Source organism: Cervus canadensis, chromosome 8 (assembly GCF_019320065.1).
Source record: "Cervus canadensis isolate Bull #8, Minnesota chromosome 8, ASM1932006v1, whole genome shotgun sequence".
NCBI classification, from domain to species: domain Eukaryota; kingdom Metazoa; phylum Chordata; class Mammalia; order Artiodactyla; family Cervidae; genus Cervus; species Cervus canadensis.
Genome location: NC_057393.1, coordinates 87,950,503 through 87,962,749, shown reverse-complemented (window position 1 = coordinate 87,962,749; position 12,247 = coordinate 87,950,503). Strand labels below are relative to the sequence as shown.

The 12,247-nt window shown below is 46.3% G+C and overlaps 1 protein-coding gene across 10 annotated transcripts in view; it reads right to left on the bottom strand.

Annotated features, from left to right (window-relative positions):
• The window catches only part of SIPA1L2 (signal induced proliferation associated 1 like 2), a 232,980-nt gene that overhangs the window by 16,576 nt on the left and 204,157 nt on the right, over positions 1–12,247 (bottom strand). For 5 of the 10 annotated variants that reach the window (XM_043477113.1, XM_043477112.1, XM_043477117.1 and 2 more), the window contains 3 exons: positions 10,109–10,373; positions 5,228–5,302; positions 2,380–2,511 (listed from right to left, as the gene is read on the bottom strand). In XM_043477113.1, coding sequence (XP_043333048.1) covers positions 2,380–2,511; positions 5,228–5,302; positions 10,109–10,373 — 472 coding nt within the window. The remainder of the gene's footprint in view (positions 1–2,379; positions 2,512–5,227; positions 5,303–10,108; positions 10,374–12,247) is intronic. The other 5 variants (XM_043477119.1, XM_043477120.1, XM_043477116.1 and 2 more) reach the window with 4 other exon arrangements.

Genomic DNA, 12,247 nt, shown 5'->3' with positions numbered 1-12,247 from the left:
GTAGCTGAGTGACTTGTCCTAAGGCCTGCAGCCCAGCAGTAGGGCTGTGATTACAACCACAGTCCACAGATGGATAATCCAGCCACTGCTGTCTGTGCCACTGTGCTATCTGGACCTCCCACCCACAGCCCAGCTCCCTAGAAAGTCCCACTTCATAAGAGTGATTTTATTCTGCAGAGGTAGAAGGGAACCCAGCAAAGACACAAACAAGGGTGGAGACAGACATGAAGTGACATATGTATATACACATGGTGGTGGTGGTTTAGTCGCTAAGTTGTGTCCATGTGTCCAACTCTTACAACCCCATGGACTGTAGCCCACCGGGCTCCTCTGTCCATGGAATTCTCCAGGCAAGAATACTGGAGTGGGTTGCCATGCCCTTCTCCAGGGGATCTTTCTGACTCAGAAATGGAATCTGCCTCTCCTGCATTGGCAGGTATATTCTTCACCGCTGAGCCACGAGGGATTTCCATATATTCCCACACACATACTGTTGTAAATCAGAATAAAGAATACAAAATACAAAAGGATCTCAGAGGTTAAAATCTACGCCATGAGCTGAAACAGCTCAAAAGTGCAGGGAGCCTGTACATCTTATACCTACTGGCTCCTCTGTACTAGCTCTCCTCATCTGGTTACCTTGCTGTGCGCTTGATAAATAAAGATAAGATTAATTTAAGAAACAGTTTTCCCTTAAGAAACTCATCACTCAACAAGAAGTGACAGAGATGTGAATAATGCAGAACAGAGTGGTATGTACTATGCAAATATTTATGCGGTGGGGGAACAGAGAAGACAGAAGAGAAGTTCTTAGATTCTCACTGGGCAGTGAGACAAGTGTACACAGAATATGCTAGAGAAAATGCAGCTCTCTCCTGTCTAGGCTGCTCTGGACAGAGGTGAGACCTGTCATGCCTTCTGGGGCTCTGTCACACCAGGCTAGTCTTGGGAGCCTGAGAAATAACTAGAGCTTTCATAGTCCTCTCTAACCAACTTCTGGTTGAGAGAAATATTTCTCTGCGTTACCAAGCAGACAGGAGCATTCTCAAGTTTTCACACGAAACAACTACTTTGTAAATCCAAATGCAAACTCCACCAAGTACTTGGCAGGTCCAAAACAGCTGTCCTCTCTCCATCAAGGGAGCAGGTGTTTTGCAGGAATTTCTTCCTAACAGTTTCCTCCTCCCATCTATCAGAGCTAAACGTCCCAGAGCCCGGATTAACTCACTTTCTTTCTAGACACCCCCCTAAAAGGTGCTTAGGACCAGAGGCACTGATCCCAGCTGATGAGTGAAACTGACGAGCAGGGCAGCTTGTTAAGAGAGGCAGTCGGGGCGGCAGACTCCACCTGAAGCAGCCTGACTGCAAAGTGTACCTGTCCCTCCTGGGAAAAGAATGTGGATTCCTTTCCTGAAGCCTGCATATCACAGGTGATGAGGACTGACCACCCGAGCAGGCAGCGAAAGGGTGGGGGTTGAGAAGAGCCGATCAGGTGGCCCTGCCCCTCTTTGGGGTTGGGGGTGGTGGCAGCAAACACTGTTGCTATAACTCAGACACACAGGAGATCCCCAGACCGGGCCCCAGAATGGCCTGCCCTCTGTGGATCCTGCTTGTTACCCAGGAGCCAAGGCCGTAGTCATGGAAAGCGTTTGGCAGCAAATGGAAGAAAGTCAGGAACCCTGTCACTCGGGGCCCCTGGGTCCACACGTAAGGTCCTGAGGATGCCTGGGAGACAGGCATGGCCCCTGTCTGTGGCCCCTTTAGGTTGGAGAAAAAAACGTGCTTGCTATGGAGCAGCTTCCCCTCTGAAATTCACAGAAATATTCACCAGAGATGGTGGAAGGCAGTGAGGCAGTCAGAGGGCCCCAGAGATCAGCCAGCCCAGCACTGTCCCCGACCACAGGGTTAGAGGGGGAAGCCAGGGCAAGACAGGGAGAGACTTGCTGGGTCAAGAAGGCCCCACCAGATTCCGCATGGACTCTGAGCCACTGGACTCCCAGGCCTGTGCCTGTCCTGCCAAACTGGGCAGCCTGGACCTCTGCGGGGCCTTCCCATCCTGTCTCACCTCATCACGCTGGGCGGAAAGACACCGTCTGTGTCCCAGGTCATCACCTTGACCTTCCAGGTAAGAAAACAGAGGTGGAAAAGGAAAAGTGGCTCATGCCAGACCACAGCTGGTACCTGACCTGGCAGCAGGTTTGGGGTCCCTTTGCCTAGGGCTCACTTCATCACATGCCTGGGTCTCCCTAAGGAAATGCCCCAAGTCTCAGCCCAAGCCACTCCCTGGTTTCCCTCCTGGAAGATGTGCAGAGCATCCAAAGACTAACCCAGATGACCCCTGCATTGCCATCCCCAGCCCCGGAGGCTGAATGTCTTTACCTTCAAATGCTCGGGCAGCATCCACGAGGTGGGTCCAATCTAACCCTGTGGCCGTGTCTGGGAGGGGCATCAGGCCAGGATCTGCACACTTGGACTTATCCGATAAGGACCCATCGGAGAACCAGAACTCATCTAGACAGAAAAAAACCCAGAGCGTCAGTCAGATAGCAGTGTGGGTCCTGGCTGGGCCTTCAGAAGGGCCCAGGGGGGTTCTGGTCCCAGGAGAGAAACAGACATCCCACCGCTGTCTATTCAAGAGCCACAACTGCAAGGCTCACTCAGGGGTCACCAACAGGCAGGGGCCAGGGCAAGATCAGGGCTGAGGCCCCCACGAACCAGAAAAGCAGAGGTGAGCTCCTCCTGGGCGGGCTCCTCTGGAGGATACTACCTGGGTCTGACCACCCTGAGGATCACTTCCTGTTCTCCTCTGGATGACTTCCCCATGGGAAGAGTGTTGCAAGCCTCTGCTGTAAAACAGTCTGGTACAATCTCTCTTGTACGTTTTGCCATGTAGAAAAATGGTTACTGAATTTCGCTTCTGACTTAATGAGATGGTCTGATCAGTGGCTAAACCAGAACCCACTCCCCATCCTGCACTGAGTATTTGCTAGTCTTCTGTACAAAGACACCTTGTACACTTCTTCTCCTAAACTCTCATCACAGGACGTGAAGTGCTTACGTCACTAGTCATACTGGCTGTTAAGAAGTCATTATGCATCTGCAGACACATTTCCCAAAGGCTAGAGCTTCTCTAACACGCCTTTTCTGGACCTGCCCAGAACCATGGCACACAGCTGCTCATGGACACATCTGACTAATTAGACCAATCAAAATAATGACCACCTGGCTGTCTGAGCCTGCAATTAAGTTATGGAGGGGCTGTAATTAACCAAGTGCACCTGTAATTTCCGCTCCCACATCCTATGGGGTGGCTGTGAAATGCTGGCATCTGGACCAGGATGGAGAGAGCCTGGGATTTGCCCTTGAAAGACACTAACAGTCCCTCTCCTGCACCTTCCACATGAGCTCTTAGCCTACTTCAAGCAGCTTCAGTTTAAAGTGAAGCCACTCTGCTGTTAATACCACCCCACTCAGAGGTGAAACCATCACCCCCTCCACTTATTGCTTTTAAAGATCTTTTGGATGTGGGCCATGTTTTAGAAGTCTTAATTGAGTTTGTTACAATATCGCTTCTGTTGTATGTTCTGGTTTTTTGGCTGTGAGGCATGTGGGATCTTCACTCCCCAACCAGGGATGGAACCCATGTCCTCTGTATTGAGAGGTGAAGACTCAACCACTGGACTGCTAGGGAAGCCCTGCCCCCTCCATTTTGAAGGGAACCCAGTGACAGGGACTTTATCAAGGTCACTCCTGCCCCCCTCCCCCTCCACTTTCTTGTGCTTTAAACTATCAACCCTTCCAGCATGTTCTCTGCATGAGGTTCTCTGTCCTTGTCTGCTCCTATCCTGATGGCCCTTCTGAACCCAGGGAGGCACCAAAGGGCAGAGGCTGGACTGACTCCACCCAGGTCCCATCCTTACCCAGAGTTTAAGGTTCAACCCCCCAGGGAGAAAGATCAGGAAGCCTGGGGACCTTCAGTCATTTGCCAATCACTTCCTTTATCTCAAAGATAGCAGCTAAAACAGGTTTTCTGCACCAAGTGTAAAAAAATTATTTGACTTGGTGGCAATTACTCTTGCCACTGATTTCCCTGCAGCTGAGTCTGTCAGGGATACACACACACACATACATATACACGCACACACACATATATATATTTGCATGCATGTGGTGGCTCTGGGAAGGGTGCCCCAGGGCTGGCTGGAACCCAGCGTGCATGAGGCACCCCCTCACCCCCTGCCTCTCCTCCCCTCACTGGAGAGGAAAACATCAGGGAGTGAAAAATTATTCAGGTGAATGAGCATTTCTACAGAAAGTATACTCTCTTGGTCACGTTCGTTTTGCTAAGAAATGTCAACTTGAGGATTTTCTTTGCCTTTGTAAAGAAACAGTCCTTCACCTGAGCTTTTCGCATCTTAGAGCCTAAAATCAAACCCAATACACATTCTGTGTGCTGCATGCTTTCTCCTCGGTGCCACCAGACGATGCCGACCGGCTGTAACACGGGGGTCCCCAACCTCCAGGATCGAATGCCTGGTGACTTGAGGTGGAGCTGATGTAACAATAATAGAACACAGTGCACAGTAAATGTAACATGCTAGAATCATCCTGAAACCATCCACCCATACCCCCTGCCACTGGTCTGTGGAAAAACTGTCTTCCCTGAAATCGGTCCCTGGTGCCCAAAAGGCTGGGGCCTGCTGTTCTAACAGGAGCCAGGCAGAAAGGAAAAAACAGCAGAGACAGGAACAGGGGCCAGTGCAGGGAGACAGCAGTGCTGGGCTAGAGTCCATCATACCCTCGTCCTGTCCCTACCGCTCCGTGGGCTCAAAGAGCATCTCTCCCAAAAGCCCAGAGGGGTACTGACAGAGGAGACCTGATCGTCCTGGGCTAAAGATTAGGCTCTGATTTTACGTGGCACAAATCTGAAGCGTGGTGGTCAGAAGCTTCTGCCCAGAGTGAGTGAGGTATGTGTGGGTGAGCAGGCCCCGCGATCCCACAGCAGGGCTCATCACAACCACAGGCAAAGCCAGGACATCCTTTGTACATTCTCCAACTCTGGTGGAGAACCAGGAAAGAAGGGATGTGTGCATGCTAAGTTGCTTCAGTAGTGTCCAACTCTTTGTGATCCTATGGACTGTAGCATGCCAGGCTCCTCGGTCCATGGGATTCTCCAGGCAAGAATACTGGAGTGGGTTGCCATGCCCCCTCCAGGGGATCTTCTTACCCAGAGAACGAACCCGCATCTCTATGCCTCCTGCATTGGCAGGCGGATTCTTTACCACTGAGCCACCAGGGAAGCCTGAAAAGCACCATACACACGGCTATATTTAAAATAATCAACAAGGACCTACTGTGAAAAATAAATAAAAATAAATATAAAACAATTTTTAAAAATACCTGGTTTTTTATAATGTTTGGAAAATCATGTAATTGGGTAAGGCTTCAAACCACCAAAAGTTCTTTATAATATTTGTCACTGACGTTAGGTTCACCCTGGTGATGTTTGCTCTGCACCCGCTGTATTCCAGGTCCCGGCAGGTACCATATCACCAGCACCCAGGGGTGGAATAACCTGTAGGATGTGGGTTCTGCCTTCGAGGAGCCATCAGCGAGCAGATGAGTCCTGCAGCTGCTGCTCTGCAGTCTGGGAAGTACATGCAGGAGCCACCACAGTAGGTGTAACCAGGCTGTTCCCTGAGCTCTCCAGATGGGGAGGGCAAGGCATGACTTAGGTGCCAAAGCCTGTTGCTTCTGGGCCAGTTCTCTCAAGCCAGTGCTACTCTGGAGCCCACGCTGCTCTTCTGGCCGGCCCAGGAAAGGACCCAGCAAAGTCGCAATTTCCAAAAGACGGCTGAAGTTCAGACAGCGCTGCCTGGGTCTCTTGCTCTCTGGCCTGGACATTGATCGTGTGGCTTCCTGTTTGTTTATTCCGACCCTGAAATCTTGGGGACCATCTATTAAATCTGACTTTACTGCTATTGTTATAAATGCTGAGGAGCCTTCCTGACAGCATTTCCTGGTGGTCAAATAGCTGTGGTTTCACAATTACTCTCCAGAAACCGAAGGCTGCTCATTACAGGGGAGACTGAGAACATTTGAAATAGAGAAAGAAATGCCACATGGAGTCAGAGAACACCCTGCCTCTAATGTCCGTGGACACTGTCTGCGGGGCAAGCGAAAGGCACGCACGCTGAGTCTCCTGCTGGGGTCTATGGCATCTTGAGTGGCTACTAAATTAGAAGGCAATTATTGATTTCTTTTACTTCTATTAAATCTTCCCCATGCCTTTTAAACTTCAAGGATCATCCTTTGTGAGGGGCGTAGGTGTCACAACTATAGGATCTTGGAACACACAGAACCTAATACTCTTCTTATTTTCCAAAATTTAAGAATTCTTATTTGTCTTCCTACCTATGAAGATTTCTACTATTCCCTGGAGGGTTTTATAAATCACATAAAAAATCACGAGTTCTCTTTAAACATGCTCTGAACCTGCCAACGCTTGGGACTACACTGAGTGAAGCCAGGTAAGCATGTGATCTAGAAGGGGAAAGATGCTATGAGCACCTTTCGGTAGCTTTGGTCTTGGGACCTGTGAACTCTGTGTCAAAATTTCCCCCTTTGTTTTCCTATCTGGGCCACTAAAGGAATTTTACTCTGAAACCAGTGATGGAAACAAAGGCCCTAAATGTAATGCAGAAACATCTCAGATGTTATTCAATTGTTTGAGCAAGTCATTTTTTTGTACCTGTAAGTTGAAGACAGAATGATATAGCACATTCAGGGTCCTCCCCACCTAGGAAATATATATGAATTGTGACATGAATCACACCTAAAATGTGCCTATTAAGCGTCATCTGTCTCCCAAGGCTGGATTAAGATCCTGGTCTCAGGAGAAGAAAGATTCTGAGACAGGCCCAATTTTGAGACATGGAGAAGCTAAAGCTATCAGGAGAAGCCTGTGACTGGTAATTACATGGAGAAAAGGGGTAGCAATGAGGTCTCATGAGATTCACTGTGAAAAGATGGACTTGCCAACCCTCCCTCGCACTGTCCTTGGTCCAAATTAGGAACAGATCCAAACGAGTCTCTATGAGCAGAAGGTCAGATGCTTGCAGGAATAATGATGGTAAACTTCAGAACACATGTGCCTTCTGCGTATTCTAACTCCACCTCTGTTACTATTTAAATATCTGGTGCTACCTGCTCTGGCAGCACTAACCTAACTTCCAGTCTAAGACATGAAGCTAAGTCTCTGAAACTAAGAGAAACACCTAGGCAACCCCAAGTAGTCCTTGTTTCTCGCTCAAGACGTCTGCTGGGCACAAGATTTCATGTGTCCACTCTATTTTGTTCCAGGGTCAGCCTGTTGGAACCACTCTCAGAGTGAGATCTGCTTACTGGGGCTCGGCTGAGTGATCAGAAATCACAGAAAGCAAAGGATGATGGACATCTGCCTTGAGTAGACACAACAGAGATAACCACACAGGTCATCCCACACTGGGGTATCCAGGGGGAGTCAGGGGTCCCAGGGGGTGAGCATCTTCCCAAAGACGACCAGGTCCTTAGAGCTGAACCTCTTGGTGGGAAGGAAGGAGAGAATCACAAGCTTTTGGGGGAAGACATACTAATTCAAATTACTCCCAGCTACCTTATTGACATTTTGTCATTCTATTCAGTAAACTGACAGAATTTTTTTCTGAGTAGGTTGTTAAGTTTAGAAATTGGAGGAATCACATGCCCTGATGGTTCAATGGTAAAGAAGCCGCCTGCCAATGCAGGAGACATGGGTGAGATCTCTGGATCTGGAAGATCCCCTGGAGAAGGAAATGGCTACCCACTCCAGTGTTCTTGCCTGGGAAATCCCATGGACAGAGGAGCCTGGTGGGCTTTAGTCCATGAGGTCACAAAGAGTTGGACACAACTTAGCAGCTAAGAAACAACAACAACATGGCCAGATAAGATTTCACTTGAGAAGAGCAAACAGCAGGGCCATTCTTACTGCTTTTCCTAGAGGAGCAGACCATGGATTCAAGTCAGGCAGTTTTAAACTTGGGTAGCGAACAGTCTCTCCTGCCTGCTTTCAACTGCGCCTTTGAGCATAGTAAAATAAAAATACAGTTCTTTAGTAGGTAAGTGGATAACTAAATCGGCATATCTAGACAATAGAACAGTAGTCAGCACTAAAAGGAAGTGAGCTATCAGGCCATGGAAAGCCATGGAGGGACACTGAATGCATTTTACTAAATGAAATACTAAAGAAGCCAATCTGGAAAGTCTATCTCCTGCATGGTCCCAACTATACGACAATCTGGAAAGGATACAACTATGGAGACATAAAATGACCAGTGATTACCAGGAGTTAGGAGACAGGGATGAACAGGGCGAGCACAAAGGAATTTAAAGGAGATGAAAATATTCTGTGTTATACTATAATGGTAGATATGCGTCGTCATGCATTTGTTCAAACTCATAGAATGAATGACAAGAGTGAACCCTAACGAAAACTATGTACTTTGGGTAACGAAGATGTGTTGATGTTCTGTGACGCATGCCCATGGTGAGGGGTATTGATAATGGGGAGACTGTGCCTGTGGGGGATAAGGGGTGTGTAGGTGGGAATCTATGTGCCTTCTGCTCACTTTTGCTGTGACACTAAGATGGCTCTAAGTAACTAACATTTATTAAGAACAAAAGTTAAACAAAAAAGAGAATATACAGTTGACCCTTGAGCAATGTGGTGGTTAGGTGTGTGGACTTCCCATGCAATGGAAAATCTGTGTATAACTGTATAGTTGGCCCCCATATCCGAGGTGCCACATCCCCTGATTCAACCAACCATGGCGCATACAAGACTGTGATATTTACACTGGAAAAAATTTGTGTGTAAGTGGACCCCCGCAGTTCAAATCTGTGATGTTTAACGATCAATTGTGCGTTCTCCATGTGGAAGCAAATGAATGTAAGAACTATATTAACATTTATCCCGTAGATTTCACCATCACACCTCAAGCGTTTTAAGTGAACGATATAACATTTGCAAGAAAATAGTTTTACTGGTTTCAGGAAAGCTTTTATGAGGCCATTAAAGTCATCTATTTACAAAAAAGGACAAACATTTGCAGAAATATTAGGATATTAGAATATGTCTGTCTGACCTTCATATCTTTATCAAGAAAGAGTATAAAGGTTTCTCCAGTTTGGGCAAAAGGACTTTTCATAACAAGCAGGATATTATGTTACTTAAAGAAATAGATTAAGAATTTTATGAGACCAGGTTCATTCCCAATTATGTTAAACATTAGAAAGATTATTACAGCTTTTATGTCATTTAGCTTGGGACTTACATGTGTATTATGAGATTCAAATTGGTTCTAAAGGATTCTAAAGATAATGCTTTCTATGAGGAAATTCAAACAACAACAAAAAAACCCCTGATGATGAATATATTTGATTAGATCCTCATTCTTTCTGCACAACAGAAATTAACTATGAACAAAGAAAATGAAGCTAACTAATGTTAAAAAAAAATCACCCTTCAATACTGACACGTTAATAAGGAACTAACACTACATAAAAAGGAAAGATTTTAGGATCTGAAGGAAAATCATTTAGAAAGTATCTAGCCAACCCATGGCTAATATATTAAGAGTGAACTGGACACACAGAATCTAAGTGATGGGACTTGGACCCACATATCCTGATGCCCAGGAGCCACCTTCACCATCACCATCAACAGGTCTTAAAGATTAGGAAGCAGCAGACATAGAAGGAAAGGAAATCAACCTTCCTCCCTGCATGCTGACCACCAGGAAATCTGCCCTGTGTCACCATTTTCTCTTTATAAAATCGAGTTTTAGACATTTTTTCTTTATAGACATAATAGCCCAGTTATAGTAGAGAGGCTAGTTTTTTCCCCAATAAAAATGTTTAATGTGGGATTTTCAATTTTCTGCAAAATTGGCAGTAGTGCTTAACTTTTGAAAAATGTCCACTTTGGGGCTTTATCACCTTTAAAAATTACTAAAAAAACACAAACACCCAACCAAATGACATCTAGAGATTAAAGAATAAGCAAGTCCCTCAGCCTCTGTAAGAGACCCACCCCAGAGAGCCCGCGAGGCCGGCGAGGTCCACCCTGGGCACTCACTGCGTAGGCTCCCCATGCTGGGCACAGGCTGGGTCCGGGGCGGCAGGGTGCTGTGGTAGGGTGGGGTGGTGCTGAACAGGATGTCGTTGGGCAGCGCCTGGTCAAGGACGGAGCTGCGGGAGCTGCCGAAGGAAGAGCCCCTGCGATGGCTGCAGATGCTCTCGTCCGAGAGAGTGCGGTACAGTGCGCGCCGCGGAGACAGGTTCCCGTAGAACGAGAACTAGGGGTTCACACGGGGGAGAGAGGAGAACAGACGTCAGAAGGCTGGAAGCCTGGAGCTCCTCTAACTCGGGCGGGTCCCGAGCCTGCCCTGCGGGCATCTCTGAGCTGTCCCCAGGAAGGCGCAGGGCTGTGGCCCAGTGATGTTGTACTAGGCACTCGGGTCACAGAGGCAAACACACAAAGGCTTCCTGCAGTCATTGGATTTGGATGTTTTCCTCCTTTAACGTTCTGTGAAGTATTACCAGGAATTAGACATGCACAGCTTTATTAATTCTGAAATGTTAAATGGCAGCTCCATAACCATATAGCCACGGCAGCTTCTGGGAATACAGAAGGTTGCCATTCCAGGCAATAGTTATTTGAAACTACACTGACTGCTGGCTTGATTTTAATTAGAAATGACTGCATTTTAATATTAGGTAATTTCTGTACCAATCACCTACATGTGAGGTTCAATCTAATCTAGCTAATAATAATAATATCAAGTGTTTGAGCAGAGCAGCTTTCTAAGTCGAACAAACAGGTTCAAGAAAGACAGTATCAGTCCAGGAAAATCTTATTGTCTACGCACTTTAAAGTAACACTCATAAAAGTTTATTATGGTTATTGAAAATTGAGTTATAGTAATCAATCATAATCGAATTTAAAGAAACCATTAAAAGTATTGTTAAATCATAGATAGGGTAAGGAAAATTCATACTAGAGAAGCAAGCAGTCAAAAACTCAAGAAAAATTTAATCAAATCTGAGTTTCCCACTCCTATATTCTGAACCACATTCCTTATTCCTTTTACATCAATAATAGTAAAAGCCAGAATGTTTGCATCAAGCAAATATAGAAATGGCTATTTACGTTTGCCAATGCAGCCACAAGGCTAAAAATATTTCTATTGTATGTGTTCCTTCCACTCTGTCGATGCTGTCCAACTGATGAATGGGAACCAGAGTGTGTATGAACTACAAAGTTTACACCATGAAAAGAAGGCAGTTTGTCTTAGAAGAAAAAAAAATGTCAAGGAGAAGTTTGTTCCTATTAAAAGAAAAGCCATTTGCATTTTTGGTACAACAGCCTGCACCCAAGCTTATACAGTACCATATACATGATTGGATACAAGTTAAAAAAAAAGACTCATTCTGTTGAATTCTGCTGGGATTCCCTCTTCACACACGACCAGCAGGCTCTTCAGAACTTGATTACAGACCCATTAGATTAAAGCAGCTTTGAGGTAGCATCTCATTAGACTGTTACTCTCAGAACACAATTAGGTTAATTGCAGCATTGTTTTATTATAGGGAAGATAGGGGAGCACAAAGACTTGCTGTTTATCCTGATCACAGTCATGACAGCAATGCCCGACGTTTTTCTTTTCATCTGGACAAGAATGTGCTGAATTAGCAGGGAGAAGGCTGCATTCCATTGCTGACTGCCACCAAATATTTATGGGCACGTCACACGTCACCATTCGGGGCCTCAGTTACTTGCCAAAAAAGATTGGGCTAGATTACCTGTGAGTTCTTTTTCATACTTTCTACTCATTATCAAAGTGGTTTGAGAGACTGTAACAATAATAAAAGCTAAAATGAATAAGGACAGTAAGTAATCTGACGGTAGCAACAGGCAGCAGAGTACCGAACTCCTGCCTGTTTGTGGGACAGGATGACAACACAGCAGGATGGCTCAGAGAACCTATCCTTGCTACAGTTCTGGAGCAAAAAAGTCAGGTGGTGGGAGTTTTAACAGCTCCCGTTTCTGACTGCTCGTCATGGATGGGTCCCGTGCAAGGCTGGTTCTTATGTCTGCTACAAGCCTATAAATTCTGCAGTACACGTATCAGTGCCTCCTTTTTGCAGAGGACGACACTCGGCCAAGAAG